Source organism: Arachis hypogaea, chromosome 11 (genome assembly GCF_003086295.3).
Source record: "Arachis hypogaea cultivar Tifrunner chromosome 11, arahy.Tifrunner.gnm2.J5K5, whole genome shotgun sequence".
Lineage (NCBI taxonomy): Eukaryota > Viridiplantae > Streptophyta > Magnoliopsida > Fabales > Fabaceae > Arachis > Arachis hypogaea.
The window spans coordinates 8,909,763-8,928,196 of record NC_092046.1 but is presented as its reverse complement, the minus strand read 5'-3'; the positions used below and the strand labels follow the sequence as shown (position 1 = coordinate 8,928,196).

At 35.4% G+C, this 18,434-nt stretch overlaps 2 protein-coding genes across 2 annotated transcripts; one reads left to right on the top strand and one right to left on the bottom strand.

Annotated features, from left to right (window-relative positions):
• Positions 1-4,499: 4,499 nt before the first annotated feature.
• LOC112720154 (cytochrome P450 71D9) lies at positions 4,500-8,637 on the bottom strand. The gene is made up of 3 exons (XM_025770996.3): positions 7,915-8,637; positions 7,089-7,416; positions 4,500-5,300 (listed from the first exon to the last, which is right to left on the bottom strand). Exons 1-3 carry the CDS (start codon positions 8,598-8,600, stop codon positions 4,689-4,691), a joined length of 1,626 nt encoding a protein of 541 aa, XP_025626781.2. The 5' UTR covers positions 8,601-8,637; the 3' UTR covers positions 4,500-4,688.
• Positions 8,638-13,432: 4,795 nt separating this feature from the next.
• Positions 13,433-15,025, top strand: LOC140176011 (uncharacterized). Its single transcript, XM_072205853.1, has 4 exons — positions 13,433-13,890; positions 14,008-14,263; positions 14,732-14,823; positions 14,968-15,025. Exons 1-4 carry the CDS (start codon positions 13,433-13,435, stop codon positions 15,023-15,025), a joined length of 864 nt encoding a protein of 287 aa, XP_072061954.1.
• The last annotated feature ends 3,409 nt before the right edge of the window (positions 15,026-18,434 follow it).

Genomic DNA, 18,434 nt, shown 5'->3' with positions numbered 1-18,434 from the left:
TAGGCATATGTTTTTCAAGTTTTAAAGTCATGTAAGGACTACTTTGTCAATTAAAACAGTCTGGTGTTATTTTATCAGTTGCAAAATCTTTCCGGTCTTGATTCAGTATTTACCTAAACCGACTTATATATACTTAAAAAGATGTTTAATTACTTTGTTGGTTTCTATCGTTTCGTAAAATTTTGAATTAGGTCTCTATACTTTTTTTTTCCTTTTAATTGAGTCCTTGCACCAATTTAATTTTTAATTTGGGTCCCTATACTTTGTTTTCCTTCTCATTGGGTCCCTGTACCAATTTCTTTTGTTTTAATTAGATGCCTATACAATTAAGCCAACTACTGAACCAACTATTGGAGCAACATAAATATGATTCCCAACACATATTTCAAATCAAGGAAGGCCCTACTCAGAGGGACTTGCTTTGTTTTCATTATAATCAATAAAATTTTAACATCTGGCACTTAAATTAAAAAAAATTAAATAATATGGTATTAATATAATAACTAATAACGTTACATAATATGTTATCAATAAAGGGTTGGTCTTCATCTTATTATATACCAACTTATTTAACTTTACGTATATAATTAAATATTACGATTATTTATAAATTAAATATGATTTAAGTATTTAATTTAGTTATTTGAAAAATTATATTAAATAATTAAATTATATTTGATTATTAATAATTATAATAATTAATATAAGTAATTAAATTAATATTGTATATTAATTATATTATTATATTAAATTAGCTGTTGTAAAACTAGCCGTTGCAAAATTAGCCGTTAGAAACTAGCCGTTACTATGTTACCGTTATTATTAACAAATTAATATTTTGTTACTCTATATAATCACTTAGATACACTTCTATTCTCACACTTTCTACTACTCTTTTTCATCTTCTTCCAAGTTTACAAAATCAAAGTTCTGCTAATATTATTTTTTTGTTCGAAAGAATGGATCCAAACCAACTCAACTCTTTCTTCAATTACTTACAAAACTTTCCTCAAATTCCAAATACCCAACAATCTCAAACCTCAAACTCTCAAGTTCCAAATCAAAACTTCACACTACTGAATACATTTCAAAATCCAAATCCACAAAATATTTCTAATTTCAATTTTCAAGCTCCTTATAATAATCAATTTCCTATATTCCAACCGCAAAATTAAAATTCACAAACACCACATTTTCTATTTTCATCCATATTTAACCTCTCTATCGGAAATGTTTCTCCAACTTCCTTACCGTTTCCAACTCAATTCAGTGCATCAAGACATAACTCATCTGGTGTTGGTGGCTCTTCTAACCCATCCTCTCAGACTCCTATACAATCTAGTCCAAATTCGCAATATTCAGATTTTACCAACCCTCATGGATTAGATGCTATCGACCTCAATGATGATGATATTGAAGATCGGAGGCAATATAGTATTCAACACTGACATTGGAAAGAGGATGAGATGCTAATCAGTGCATAGTTAAATGTTTCAACTGATCTTGTAGTTGGTACCGATCAAAAGGGAAAAACATTTTGGAGTCAAATTCATAGCTACTGTGTAGAATTTTGCTCCGACGTGACAAGGGGGTAGTTGCATGTAAGAAACGATGGTATAAGATCAACAAGGCTGTTGCACAATTTGCTGGTTGCTACGATCAAGCTAGTCAAAACATAAGGAGTGGTTCGAACGCTGATGATATAAAGGAGTTGGCTTATAAACTTTATTCCACAAATTATGGTAAAAAATTCACTTTTGAGAGGCATTAGAACATGATTCGGTTGGAGCAAAAATGGAGAAGCCAACTACCTACACAGAGTGGCGGCTCAAAGAGAACCAAGGTTAGTGCAACTGGAGCATACTCATCCTCATCAAACCCAGAAACACAAACACCGTTGGCTGACGAACCCGATGTGGACTCTCCCGTTCGCCCACAAGGATCAAAGAAGAGCAAGCGAAAAGGTAAGGGAAAAGCATAGATGTCTAAAGATTTTAGTGAAAAAAAATCATCGGTTGTTAAAAAGTTATCTCTCATGGAAGATATTAAGAATGTCAGAGAAAAGGAACTAATGGATAGGGAAAAGGAAAGAGAAGAGGAGAAGGAACATAGAGCAAAGATTATGGCAATCAAAGAGAAGGAGCTACAAATTCAAGCGGCAATGAAAGAACAAGAATTACAAGCTCAAGCAGCAATGAAAGAACAAAAATTACAAACTCAGAGGTATATTAAAGAAATGGAGATAAAAGTAAAAGAAAGGAAAATGGAAAGGATGGCCAAGGAAAGGAAAAAGTAAATGGATATGCAAATACTTAATGCTGACACGTCTACAATGAGTGAAAAACGATGAGCTCTTCATGAGATTACATGTGAGAAAATAATCGCCAAGTGGTTTACTTAATGGTTCCTTGTATTCGTAGAGTTATGTAGTATGTTTTTTAAATTGGATCAAAAGTCCAATTTTTTTTTTTAGTATTGGATAAAGGATCCATGGGAAAAACTATAGAAAGTTTTTTTTTAATCGTAACTAAATCTTCTTCTTTTTGTCTTTTTTTATTTTTATTGCGTATTACTGTTATGTGATGTAGTTTGTTTTATTTATTTCTGATGTAATTTTTTAAATTAGTCAATATTATTGTGTCCTTATTGTTCATGAAAGTGACCGTTGCAAAACTAATCGTTAAGTAGCCGTTGCAAAACTAGCCGTTAAGGTACTTATTGCAGACACACTTATAAATATCAACTATCAATGACTCCGCAACTCCACTTCAACTCTTGTTTCTCACCTCGAAAGAGAACTAAAAATTACATTTCTAGATATGGCTAGAAATTTTGGTGATATTTTTAATGAGGTTTTGTATGGCAAAAGAAGACGGCAAGATAACACACTCATAGATAATTGGATCGATGAGTGTTTACTCGAAGATTCAGAAGAAGAAGATATCGATAGAAGCTCTATCCCAACTACTCGTAGATGGATCAACAGAGATCGAGAAGCAGGACATGATCGCCTTTTCCAAAATTACTTTACAGATGAACCGGTGTATAATGCTGACATTTTTCGACGGAGATTTCGAATGAAAAGACATGTGTTCTTTCGGATAGTAGACGCTCTCTCAAACGTCTATCCGTATTTCCAACAGAGGGTTGATGCAATTGGAAGAAGAGGCTTGTCGCAACTCCGAAAATGTACCGCTGCGATACGAATGTTAGCATATGGCGTAGCAGCTGATGCTGTTGATGATTATGTGCGCATAGGCGAGAGCACTACAATTGAATGTTAGGAAAAATTTGTTGAAGGTGTCATTTCAGTGTTCGAGGATGAATACTTGCGAAAACCCAATCCAAATGACGTACGACGCCTGCTACAAATGGTGGAGGGTCGTGGCTTTCCTGGCATGTTGGGTAGCATTGACTGCATGCATTGGCAATGGAAAATTTGTCCAAAGGCGTGGAAAGGTATGTACATGAATGGTTATCGTGGGGTTGCAACCATAGTACTTGAGGCTGTAGCATCTTCAGACCTTTGGATATGGCATGCGTTCTTTGGAGTTTCTGGTTCAAATAACGATATCAATGTGTTAGATCGTTCTCCAATGTTCGATGATATTCTAAATGACCGTGCTCCGGAGGTAAATTATACTATTAATGGTAATAATTATACTATGGGATACTATTTAGCAGATGGTATTTATCCTGAATGGGCCACATTTGTCAAATCAATCTCAAAGCCACAAGGGGAGAAACGCAAGTTATTTGCACAATACCAAAAAGGGCAAAGAAAAGATGTGGAGCGAGCATTCGGAGTGTTGCAAGCACGCTTTACAATTATACGTGGTCCAGCTCGTTTTTGGAAAAAGAAGAAGCTTGCCAACATAGTGAAAGCTTGTATTATATTGCATAATATGATTGTTGAGGATGAAAGAGACATTTATGCAGGAAATTTTGCTTAGAGTATGATGATGTCGAAAATGGCTTATCACAACCTCAGCTGGGAGAAGAAGATTTTGCATCATACCATCAATTTCTCCAAAGAAATGCCCAACTTCGAAATAGGCAGCAGCATAGACAATTGAAAGAGGACTTGATTGAACACATATGGCAATTTCACAATGTTTGTCGTCAACTATAGAGCTTAATTATGTTTTTCTTTGTATTAAGTAATTTTACAAGTTAGTGTAATCCCGAATTATATATTGTGTATTATTGTTACATATGAATTTATTTAATATTAATATCTTTTAATAGTGAATTATTTTTAAATTTATAAATTTAAATTACATTATTCAAAAAAATTAATTACATTAATTTTAAGTATTTTAATTAATTAATTAAGTGGGATCACAACAGGGACTAAAGTTAGTTCCTCCTAATGGAGAAGAGAGATGCTTTGAGTTCCTATTTACTGTTTATGATGCAAAAGCTGATGTGGAGTTACTTTTTATGACATAAATAAGAATTAGGATGAGTTCCTACTGGAGATGGTCTTACTACTTTACTTTGCTTGAAAGTTCTCAATAAAAATAAATAATGAAAATAGGATAAGAAATAATGTATTCAACATACAAGACCAGTTATGGAAATAAGATGAACATACATCTCTACCAACCAAACAAACGCACACTTATTTGATCTTACAATTAACAACTTGATTTTATCTTTGCCATAGTTTTTGTTGTCATAAACCTTCAGTTGCATATAGGACGAGAAGTAATGGGAACAAGGCATAGATTTTCTTTTCTCATTACTGCCACTCCAAAAATTTCCGACATATCCAAGTCCTGAATCTTCATTCCATCGGGAAGCTTCCAATCAAAATGATACAACAACATTGCAAGTGTAGACTCAGTGCTCGCCACCCCAAACGTGATTCCTGGGCACATTCTTCTTCCGGCACCAAAAGGAATGAATTCCAAGTTGTTTCCTATGTAATCAATAGTGCTATTCATGAACCTTTCAGGGTTGAACCTTTCAGGCTCAACCCAATGATTTGGGTCTCTCCCAATCGCCCAAGCATTGATTATTACTTTGCTTTTGGAAGGTATGTGATATCCATTGATCTCGCAATCTTGTCCACATTCTCTGGGAAGTAAAAATGCACCAGGAGGGTGCAATCTCAGTGTCTCTTTCACAACTGATTTCAAGTATTTTAGTTTTTCAATGCCATTTATTCCTTCTTTGTCAAGTACTTGTCTTACTTCAGCTTGTGCCTTCTTCATTATCAATGGATTCTTAATCATCTCTGCCATTGCCCACAATACGGTTGTAGCTGATGTCTCTGTTCCGGCTGCAAAAATGTCCTACAACCATAGATCAAGTTAAACTAATTAGTAATATTCTAATTAAGTTTCTAAGAAATTTAATCGGACATTTTAGACCTCAATAAATTTAAATTATCAAATCAGTCCTCGATATATATTAATATATTATTGACTAATTTACCGCTTACAACTGACTTAAAATTCCAAGGGAGCATTGCTACTTTCATAACAGAGCAAATTTAATTTTAAACACTGGTTAACAACTTGTATTTCTTAATGAGTTACACAATTTTCGGTTCATGTTATTATAATTGAGAGAGAGAATATTTTTATCTAAACTAGTGTGTCACTTCTAAATATTCAATGAGGAGCTAATGGCTTATTTATACAATGTGTATAATGGATTATATGAGTTACAAAATAAATATCACCCATAATATTCAGAATAACCATCCGAGTACTAGGGATAATTAACATCTTATATCATAAAACTACTTATCTCAAAAGTTTAAGCTGATTTTGAGGTTTACCCCCACCTTTCGAATCTAGAACTCTAATACTATGTCAAGCTGATAGAAAAAGGTAACACTAATGGTTATATCTCTAATACTCCCTAAACCTTTATTGTATGCATTGTACAAATATTCTATTGGCTCCCCATACTTTCTCATAATTAATTTATAACTATTTATTACATTGTTATTTTTATCTCATGAATACTTTACTGAAGTGTCATGTTTATGTATGAGACATTTTAAACACGATATCCGTTTGACATGCATGTCTTAATAAAAAATTAATTTTTTTAAACACGTTTGGACATGTATTTAATTTTATTTTTAATATGTATTCTTAAAATAAATTTAGAAATAATATATATTTATTAAAATAAAAATATTTTAAATATTTTATATAATTAAAAAAATAAAAATAATTAAAAATTTAATTTATATTTTAATATATAGTTGATGTTGCATAGCACCAAATAAAAATGACATAGCCTGGCTGAAAGAAACAAGCAAAGATATTAGATCGATCTATCTTATAATTGGAATCAAATATTCAATGCTGTGTTGAGGTCCCTTCCATCATTTTGGGGGCAGTGGTCCAAATTTATCACAAAATTTAGTAGTTGGGACTAGGCACTACTGTGGTCCTCATTCATAAGGAGAAATAAAATATCAAAGCACCTGACACAAAAGACAATAACAAAGCAATCCTATAGAATTATTAGAATTTAATATTCTTTGACAATGATTTACTATTTATATTCTTTGTATGTATGTAACTTGTGCATAAACATAACTTTGTGAACTATTTATATTCTTTGGCACACAAGTTACATACATACTAAGATATAAATACTACATTGAAATGTTTTATGTACGTACCAAGTACACTATAGATATTAAAATCAATGATATCTGTTTGACTTAGTATCCTTTGTATGTTTTAGAAAATAAAACATCCTCAATCAAGGCCCAGGCACAACTCAACATACATGTCAAAATACGACAGAAATCCAATTCATATATAGAATCTGTTATCAGAGGGGTCATTAGTGCAAGTTGTGAGCTGATGAGGAATTAGGAGTTAGTTAACCCTATTGCTGATGTGTCGCAATCATTGGCCATAACTTTTCAGAATCAATTCTTTTAAAGTTTATCTATCACAATATATCATCTTGTGTCTGTCAAAAGTTTCATTATTGATTTTATAGATTATATCTTTTCTAGTCGAAAACATAAACAGAAACCCCAAAGTAAGTCTAATTTATAAAGGAGAAGATGAAAACTTTAATTGCTGAAGTGGGATAGACTTGCTTACCAGTATCACAGCCTTGATACTATCATCTGTTAATTGAAACTCTTGCTGATTACTACTATCCTGGAATTTGAAGAGCACATCCAAGAGGTACTCATTTGCTTCTACATCATCACTCTGTTCTTGTGTGTTCCTTGATGCTTTCATCTCTCTATGGTCACTGAAAATGTTTTGCATTATGTGATCAGCTTCTCGGTGCAATTTCTCAAGCTTGGGCTTCAACCCAGAGACATATTGAAGCCATGTAATAGAAGGGTACAAATCTCCAATCTCAAAACCTCCTGAAATCAATGTAGCTTCTCTAACAACTGATATGAATTCCTTGTGGTACCTGTCCGCCACAAAAACACTTCAATTTTTAATAAATTTTTATTATTCTAAAATTCAATTATACTCCTGCTATAAATAGATTGATTTTTTCGTCCCTTTCAATCAAATTCTTAATATATATACTGGATAAACAAGTTTTTAACAAATTTAAGTTTAAGATAATTAGATCTTAAATATAAGACAAATTAAATTAGTCACAAAAGGACTAGTTATTATCAAAAATAATTCTTAGGAATTTCTAAAAAAACAAATTTTTAAAAAAACTAAGTGTCTGATTTGAAATTTATTTGGAATCAATTTAGATATTTACTTTTTATTTTTTGAATTAAAAACAAAAAAATCTTTTTAAATTAAATCTGTTAAATGAAAAACAATACAGCAAATTTGACATTATTGTTTAACCCAAAATCTTTATGAATTTTCTCAAATATATATTCTTTATTAATCTAAATTTAACGGATATATAACTTACAACTCACACTTGAAATTTCAACAGTACCTGCACTTGGTGCCATAAGCAGACCTTGAAGCAATAGTAGATATTGTTGAGAACACTTCTTTGGAAAGATTGATAGGCGACCCTTCTTTTGAAGCAATCAATTTGATGAGATTGTTGAGCTCTTCAACTCTGATTGGTTGGAAAGATTGGACACGTTTAGAGCTTAAAAGCTCCAACACACAAATCTTTCTTAAGTGTCTATAATAATCACCATATGGTGAAAAAGATAAACCCTTAGAACCATAGGACATTATCTTTGAAGCTAGAATAGGAGTTCTTGATGAAAAATTTAGATCATGGGTTTTCAAGAACTCCTTGGCATATTCAGGTGAAGACACCACTATAGTTGAAACTTCACCTAGCTTAAGATGCATCAAGGGTCCATATTTTGTGGATAAATCTCTCAATGTATGGTGGGGAAGTGGTGAGCCAAAAAGGTTGTGTATGTTCCCAATTATTGGTAGCTTGTTTGGCCCTGGTGGTAACTTGAGAGATTTATTGTTAGGGTTTTTCATCATTATTTTGTATGCCATGATCATGAAAAGGAGAAGGGAGATAATCATTGATGTAAAGCTAATAGCAGGGAGTGGAGAATCCATTGTTGGAAGAGAAGAGAAAATGGCCATTGGTTTAAGAAAGATAAGGTTCATTAGTGAAAAAGCACATGCATAGTGAAAACGTGACATATAATTGGTTTGTGAGGGGACAAATTAAGTTGGAGTCACCTCAAATATATTAAAGAGTATACATTTAAATAGGTTCCTGAAAAATTTTGTATCGGATATTTTCGTCTCTAAAAAAATTTTATTACGTCGATATTTTTAAATTTTTTAAAAATAAGATATATAGGTCTTTACGTCACTTTTGAAGATCTATTTGTTCAAATGAAAACAATAAATCTAACTAAGGTAAAAACTTATATATCTTATTTTTGTAAAAATTTAAAAATCTCAATATAATAAATTTTTTTAAAAACAAAAATGTACTATACAAAATTTGTTAAAGAACTATTTAAGTATATACTCTATATTAAAATATATACTTTATGATAATGTGTGTGGATATACAAAGAATTAATTAAAGACAAGGAACGCGTTACACTTAGATATTTCTAAAGTAATCCACTATGAGAGAGAGGTGAGAGAGAGGGTAGGAAATACTGAGAGGGGTAGTTTTAGGAATCAAGTCAAGGATCCCAAAGTTTGGAACCGAGAAGAGTATCGCCGATTGGAGAATGAGTCGTTTTCGATCTTCTTAGATAATCTTCCGGAGGACATTTCGAAGAGAGAACTATTTCAACTTTTTCAGTGGACTGGGCGCATAAATGACATCTATCTATCACGGAAGCAAAAGAGCGATAGAATATATATATTTGCGTTCATACGGTACACTACTAAGGGAGGGGCATTGAAGGCTATAACTGAAATGAATCGCATGAGATTGAAAGGCAAGGTCGTGTTTGTTGGTGAAGCAAAATACAGAAGAGCACCGGATGCAAAGGACTCACGAAGGGTACAGGTTGAAGGTGACATGCAAAACAGAATTGTTCGCCAGCTGATTCGAGAATGTCAAAATGCACTTTTACCCACTGCTAGTGGATCCAAGGATGATAGAAGGGATAAAGAGATCCAAGATTCACAGGAGAATGGGTGGACGAAAAAGTTGGAAGTTGCTGTAGCGAAAGAAAACTTGGACTGGTTGCAGAAAAGTCTGATAGGTGGAACGACGAAGGCTATTGACTTTGACTCATTGAAGGATATGGTGGCGAAGAACTTCCCACAAGTTGTCAAAGTCTGCGAAATGGGAGCATATAAAGCTTTATTGACTTTTGATAGCTTGTTGAATGCTGAAGAGACGTACACATTCAAAATGAATAGCCTACTTCAGATCTTCCATACTGTTTGGAGGTGGGACGAATCGGAGAGAAGTGAATCTCGAAGAGTTTGGCTAGAGTACTTCGGAGTTCCATTGCATGCTTGGTCTGTGGACACGTTGAAGATGATAGGAGGTCAATGGGGAAAGGTGGTTAGATGCGATAAAGTGACGGAATCCTGGTCCTCCTTTAGTGTTGGACGTGTACTAATTGATACTTGTGTTATGGATGTGATCAACGAATGGATCCATATCACATTAGGTACCAGTGGTTTTGACGTTCTGGTAAAGGAGGTGGGACAAGAAGTATACAGTTTGCAATGTACTCCGGAAATTAAGATGCAAGCAGGTAACGGTAGCGGTCTCCAAAATAACGAAATAACAAAGACGTCGGATGATGTGGCTATGAGGTTGTCTAGATCATCTGAGCTGGTAGATCCTGGAGACCAAGCAGCGATAGTGGCAACGGAGATGCGAACGATGGGGGTTGAAGATGAGGGCAGAATGGTAATTTCTGAATCAATTTTGAACGAATAGAGTTATGACAATTTAAGACCCAATCAATCTAATTTAATAACGTATCAACCCATTAATGGGGATACTGAACGCCTGGCTGAACATGGGGGATATGAGGAGAGCTACGAAGCAGACTCAGAGCTCACTATTTCGTGGATGTATAACGGTGAGCTTAATGGGCTTGAAAGGGGTTTAAAAAATCATAATGGCATGAGGGACAACTATTGGGCCAGCAATAATCATCATCTCAGCAAGAGAGTCATGGGCCAAGTGGAACCTATATCATTTTCGCATGGTTTGGGCTGTGAAGAGAAGGACTTAGCTGGGCTGGGTCAAGGACACATGGGGCGGGCTGTAACTAGTCCGGTGACTAGCTCTGGGTCTAGCGCTGCTCCAGCGAACATAGCGCGAGGTAGTGGATACGGGGGGCACGCCAGAAACCATGAAGGCAACGGCGATGAACCCTTTGAACACGGGAGTCTGCGGCGTCGGTTGTGCCGAGAGGAGGGGATTGGTACGGTGCAATGCGGCTGTGCTAGTCAAGAGGCTAGGGTGCGAGATGGAGTATGCGACGGAGGAAATTTGAAGGGGCTGCTGCTCCAAGTTGAAGCCTCCCGTAGGATTGCTGGTGGTGGACGGGAGATGAACGTTGTCGGTTGTGCGATGAAGACGGTCAGAGGGGCTAATGGGGTGATGGGCGGGGATTACTGGTTGGAAGAAGAGGCTATACATGCATTGAGGACAAAGCAAGGAGGAGCTAGGTGTACCATGTTGAAAGCTAGTGAAATTGAAAAAGGAGTTGAAGGACTCATTGGAACTCAAGCGAAGAAAAATTCTGAAGAGATTCGTAGTGCTAATAATGATAAGAAGGATGAAGAGGCAGGGACGGTTTTTGAAGGGGATCGACCAGGGGAAGCTGCAAATAGAAGGCTTTTACCAGAGGAGGTAATTACTACCGTGGTGGAAGCCAACGAAGGCCCAGGACTTTCTTTGCTTGATGATAATAACTTGACGGGGCAGAATAAGGGAGAGGGTTATGGTGACACAGAAGACCATATGAAAAACGAAGGGCAGGACAATGATGATGAGGGCGAGGGAAATGAGTGTGCAAGCTTGGATGAGCAAATGGTGGAAAACCAAAAGACTTGGGAGTTAGCAAAGGAGTCAGAAGCAATGCTATGCAACGAAGAGGACGACATAATGCCTATCCTCCAAGAACATAATGAAGAAATTGCTCGGAAAAGAAAGCTGGCAAAACAAAAAGCTAAAGCAAGGCGGAGCAGACCTAAATACCATAATAAGGTGTGTAATGTTAATTTAAAATGATTGTCTGTTCTTGGAATGTTAGAGGGCTAAGAGGAGACGGAAAGTTGAGAATGATGAAAGATATTAAGAACAAATATAGATTGAATATGTTAGGACTGATAGAAACCAAAAGACAGGTAGTGACGAGATTTGATGTTATGAAAATTTGGGGTAAGGATTGTGCGGGGTGGGAGTATATAGGATCAGATGGTGCTTCTGGGGGGCTGTTGTTAATGTGGGATGAGGGTTTTTTTGAAATAACAAATAGCTATAAAGGAGAGAGATGGCTGTGTGTTGAAGGCGTTCTGTCAGACAATTCTATTAACTGTGCTTTCTTCTTGGTATATGGTGCACATGCTAGAGATGAGAAACTGGTTGTGTGGGAGGAGTTATGCTATGTGGCAGGGTTATGTCAGGGGCCTTTTGTTTTTTGGGAGATTTTAATGAAATTACACAGGTGGAGAAAAGGCGTGGCACTGATAGCTTGTCTTTGTCAGCGCAAGAGTTTAAGGGTTGGATAAATGATATGGGACTGGTGGACTTGCCGATTACTGATCGGAAGTTTACTTGGTTTCGAGGAGGTTCATGTAGCCGCATTGACAGAGCCCTGGTTAACCTGGAATGGCTTGAGGTGTTTCCAGGAACCCAATTGGGGGGTGGCCCACGGGGTTTGTCAGACCATTGTCCTATTATAGTGGAAGATCAGAGAATTAGGGATGGTCCGAGACCGTTCTGTAGCCTTGATTCGTAGTTTACTCATGAAGGATTTCTAAGGATGGTCAAGGAGGAATAGAGAGGGTTGAGAGCTATGCAATTCACTGACAAATTGAAGGCTTTGACGGGTCCGTTGAGAAGATGGCACAGAGACAAGTTTGGTGACATGGACAAGAGAATTACGAAATTTGAGGAAGAAATAAAGAAAATTGATGACATGGTTGGAAATGGGTCTTATGATGGAACAGTGGAAGCTAGAAGGAGGGCCTTAGTTACTTGCTGTGAGAAGTGGTATGTACGAAAAGAAATACACTGAAAGCAGATGTCGAGTTCTAGGTATGCGAGGCAAATGGACAAGAACACGAGATACTTCCATAACTTAGCTTCAGCAAGAAGGAGGAATAATAGAATTGATGCTCTGGTCATAAATGGGAGATTGATAAGGAACCAAGCTAGGATTAAGATTGCCATAAGGGATTTCTACAAGGAGTTATATCGTCAAGAGGAGTCTCCGATGGTGGGGTTCAGAGACGGACTAGTGGAGAGGATCAATGAGGAGGATGCTATGGTACTAGAGATATTACCAACTAGTGAGGAGATTAGAGAGGCAGTATGGGATTGTGAATCATTCAAGGCTCCGGAAAGTGACGGCTACAACATGAATTTTATAAAGAAGTGTTGGGGAAAAATCGGCTCTGAATTCACGACAGCTGTACTGGGCTTCTTCCAATCGTCAAGACTGCCATCAGTTGCTAACGTAACATGGGTGGCACTGGCCCCGAAGTATACTGGTGCTAAGGAAATCAAAGATTTGCGCCCAATCAGCATGGTGGGGTGTGTGTACAAGGTTATCTCGAAGTTGTTAGTAAGGAGGATGAGAGCTATTATGCCTGGACTAGTGGGTGAGACGCAGAGCGCTTTTGTGAAGGGTCGCAAGATTCATGATGGGGCGCTTATTGCATGTGAAATGGTTCCGTGGATCGAACTGAGGAAGTTGGAAGTGGCAATAATAAAGTTAGATTTCCAAAAAGCATATGACAGAGTAAAGTGGAAGTTTGTTGACCTCGTGCTGCAGAAGATTGAGTTTGGACAGAGATGGAGGGCGTAGATTATGGAGTGTGTGACTTCGTGCTCTATGTCAGTGTTGATAAACGGCTCGCCTTCTAAGCTGTTCAAGATGAAAAGGGGCCTGCGACAAGGTGATCCTCTGTCTCTGTTCCTTTTTGTACTTGTTGTGGATGTCTTACATAGAATGCTTGAAGAAGCAGTGAGAAACGGTCGCTTATCACCATTGCTGGTTGGAAGAGATCATATTGAGTTGTCGCATCTACAGTTCGCTGATGATACTATTTTGTTCTACCCTCCCGAGGATGAGACCATTAAGAACTACAAGAGGTTGCTTCGGTGCTTTGAGGTGATGTCAGGATTAAGTATTAATTTCGAGAAGTCGAGTTTAATTCCTATCAACTGTGATGAGCAGTGGGTACGACGCATGTGTAGTGTGTTAGGATGCAAGCAAGACTCCCTTCCAGTTAAATATCTGGGTATCTCATTAGGCGCGAACCCAAGGTTGGTCAAGACTTGAAAGCCAATTCTAGATAAAGTGGAGGAGAAGCTTAGCCTATGGAAAGCCAAGGCGCTCAATAAAGCTGGAAAGCTTGTACTTATCAAATCTGTGTTGAATAGTCTACCGGTTTATTATTTGAGCCTATACAAGATGCCGAAGGATGTTGCAGAGAAACCGATTTCCTTACAAAGAAGATTTTTATGGAGTAAGGAGGGTGGGAGGACTGGTATGGCCTTGGTGAAGTGGGAAGTGGTGCAGGCTCCTAAGAGGTTAGGCGGGTTGGGAGTTGGAGATGCTGTGATACGCAATACTGCCCTTCTGTTTAAGTGGTGGTGGCGGTTCTCCAAGGAAGAATGTCTGTTGTGGAAGAAGGTGGTCTGCTCTTGTAATAACTTGAACCCAAATGAGCTCCTTTCCTCTTAGAGGCTACCTGATCGGGGGGGTCCGTGGAAGGACATTTGTCAACTACAGTTTAAGAATCAAGAAGTTAGACATAAGATGATTACTGGATTGGCTTTGGAGGTGGGTGATGGGGGACGCACTCGATTTTGGGAGGATATCTGGATTAGTGGAGGGTCTTTGAAAGATCGATTCCCAAGGCTCTTCTCTGTTTCAAGCCAAAGAGGATCACTGATAGGGGATTGTGGGTTTTGGGACAGGTTGACTTGGATATGGAACTTCCAATGGAGGCGAGAACTATTCCAATGGGAGTTGGATTTAGTGAACCAGCTCCACAATACTTTGAGAGTAGTCAAACTCGCACATGGGAGAGAGGATAGAGTTGTGTGGAAACATGATAAACAAGGTATTTTTTCAACTAACTCATTTGTGCATGTGTTGCAGGTAGAAATGGCTCCGGAGGACATATCAAGTTACAGCTTTACTAGGACAATTTGGAAAGGACTTGTCCCTCCTAGGGTCGAGTTATTTGTTTGGTTTGGATTGATTGGCAGGGTCAACTCGAAGGAGAGACTGCGTCGATTAGGGGTTATTAACGAAGAAGATTCTCTATGCATTTTATGTAAAGTAGTTGATGAAAATGATTACCACTTGTTTTGGGCTGTAATTTTTCTTGGCAGGTGTGGTGTACTTGGATATCTCATGTTGGTCTACTATGAATATGCCCGGGTACAGTAAAGGAGCACTTCCACAGTTGGACAGAGGTATCAATTAACAAGGAGAGCCGTAAGAGATGGATGGTGAGCTTTTGTGCCATTATGTGGAACATTTGGTTGGAACGTAACAGGAGAATTTTTCAGAGGATAGAAAAAGGAGCGGAGGAGATATAAACTTATCTATTCAGAGCTAGACTAAATGGTTAGGTGCTAACCCCTTTAGTTGTTGATGGCAATGCCAAAGATGACAGAAGGGTTTTATGGCTAGGTCGTTTGGTTTGATTTTATTTACTTCTTTGTTTCTTCTTTATAATGTTTATGTACTTGCTCCACTTCTTGTGTTGAGCTCCTTATTTCAAAAAAAAAAGATATTTCTAAAGTAATATGTCTAAGCTGGAGCTATGTAATTAATAAGACTTGTGTCTTACATGATCAAAATAAAGTCACAAACATTCAACATGGATAGAGTGGCAAAGCATACAACCCAGGATAGCTGTGAACGAGTTTGATGGTTCAAAATAAATTATCGCCTGGTGGCGGATCTTTTCTTTGTCAATGGGGCTATTCCCAACTTGTTTCATAAAAGAATAGATAGTATTTTTTAAAGAATAAAATTTGTTGTTGTGTGGACGAACTTTCGAAGTATATCTCGTCTTAGAGAAAATTGAACTTGTCTTTTCGTTTTTCTGATGTATACTTTGGCAAGAAGAACACACAGAGAGAGAGTGGATACTTGCAAAAGACACTTCGATGCTCAAATCAGTAAATATTTAAGATGTATAAAAATTCTATGATTATAGAATGTTAAATATGAAATAAAACTTATCTTGTCTATAATAATAATTCTATGAATATAGAATGTTAGATATGAAATAGAACTTATCGTGTGTGTATATAATAATTATATGAATATAGAATGTTAGACATGAAATAAAACTTATCATATGGTTTTTTCTGAAATATAGAAATTGGTGCTTTTATAGGCATATGGTTGATGAATAGAATTGATGTTATGACCGTTGGTCGTTAAGTTAGAATAATAGTTATTAAAATCGTCTGTTACAAACTTAGAATGAAGGCAAATAAAGTCGAGTTATGACTCATAATTCATAATAAAGACCAAACTATAGGATGACGGATCACAACCCCCAAGCTTTGTCTGCTGATCATATGATTCAGGCTAAGCTTAGAAAATAAAATGAGTTATAACTCGGTTAAAAGACAAGTGAATAATGTTATGGTGAGTCCCCAAGCGTAGTCAGGTTATTATGTCGGCACTTATTCAAAAAATAATTGAGTGATAAGAGTTATTCAATTAAGATAGTTGTGTAGGGGATATTTTTTTGCTTGAGAACAATTTTCATGATATGCGTATAGCATTTGATTGTATGTGAACTGAAAAGTTATTATTTAAATGGATCTGGATAATTTAAAATTATTTAAATGGTTTAAATTAAAAAATTAAAAGATATAATTTGATTTGAATTATTTTTATTAAAAATCGTCTAATTTAGATTAGGTTTAAAATCCAAAATTTTAATATTTTTGGCACAGCCCTAATAACGAGAGACCCAAATCCATGATATGTATTAGGAATAAACAGCCTGCCCAAGAAATGTGCAACAAAAGGAGATAAACCAACTAACATATATGGGCTTTGAATTCAGCAACAAAGCCGATATTTCACAACACAGATGCTCTTGTTACCACAAAAAACGGGGCTGATCCAAAATTGTGATCGTCCAATTTCTCCTAAAAAAAAAATAGATAAATAATTGTTGCGCTAATTCAGAAGAGTGCATGTATTCAATTTCATCAACTTTAAAACTCTAAAAGCTTAATGCAGATAAGCTCTGATCTACTTTGAAATTTTGCAATAAGATAAGTTGAAGACAATTGAGAATGTAACAGCATGATTAAATATGATTAATTGAGGGGTATTTTTGCTTCAAATTGTGGCATGGATCTCCACCCCTATTGCACGTTCCTCACCATTTTCTTATTCTTTATATTGCTTTATTGAATATTCCATTTTGCTTTATATATAGGGTACTCCTACCTAGCTATTGCATAGAGAGTAAGGTCCATACATATATCGCCCTTCTTATCAAACATGACTTGTCAAGTGCATGAATCTCTAACCATGTTAATTACAAACATGTGCATGGGTGCTCTTTGGCCGCTTTATACTTATATCTATGCCACATCATCATGTTTTAACTTTTGCCTCTATATTCTGTTATTTTTATGAACTTTACTTGTGAAACAGTTGAAAAAAGAGCAAAACGGAATGTTCTCTGAGGTTGTTATTCCACTTATTGTACATCCATTCACCATGAAAACCATATGTTAAAGAACTTTAAAGGATTGTTGTTATGCTTATTATATCTGATGTCTTTTTCTCAAAATTAATTTTCATTGTCAATATCATTTGTTACTCTAGTAAGCCACATGATGAGTTATACTATATCAAAACACGAAATTGCTCATTTATTTAGAGATTGATGAATTTAAAATAGGTATAGGAACAAATCATAATTGAGTATTATTTCAGAGTGAAAATATTTTTTTGGTCACAATTATAAGAAATTATAAGAGTTGCATAAAAGATTCAAGGATAAAGTATACTTTTTGTCTCTAAAGTTTGACAAAAGTTATAAAAATACCCCTAAGTTTTATTTTGTTTTAATTTTGTCTTATAAGTTTTCGATTTGCATCAAATATACCATTGACGGCTAATTTTTTAAAAAATTTAAGACCAATTCAACAACAATTTCATAAGAACAACCCTCAACATTAGTAAATCAAGCATAATTTTCATGCATTATTGTTAGATTGGTTTTAAATTTTTTGAAAATTTAGTCGTCGATGATATATTTGATGCAAATTGAAAACTTTTGAGACAAAATTGAAATAAAATAAAAATTAGGGATATTTTTAAAATTTTTACCAAACTTTAGGGACAAAAAGTATACTTTATCCAAGATTTCAATAATCAAGTAATGAATTTACTATGTTTGAGTTTTGCGATAATTTATGGATGCTTACAAAAATTTTGACATTGCTAAAATTTCTATTTTTGTTAATAATTACTATCTCAAAAATTTTACTGAATAAGAGAAAATTAATTAATTTTTTTTAACATGGATATTTTATTCTTAATGTTCACCAATATTAAAGAACATTCATGAATCCACGTAGATTTTTAGCAAAATCAACAAAGTAAAAAATGTATTACTTGATCAATAAGTTGATTCGTCTGATATTAATTATATTAATTATATTAATTTTTATAATTATTATATAACGATCATTTTCAACAATGAAAATATGAAGACAAGATTAAAAAATAAGATAAAAAATAATTTTTTCACAGATAATTTAATAATTTATGTTAAAAATAAAATGCTGAAAATTTAGTCTTAATTTAA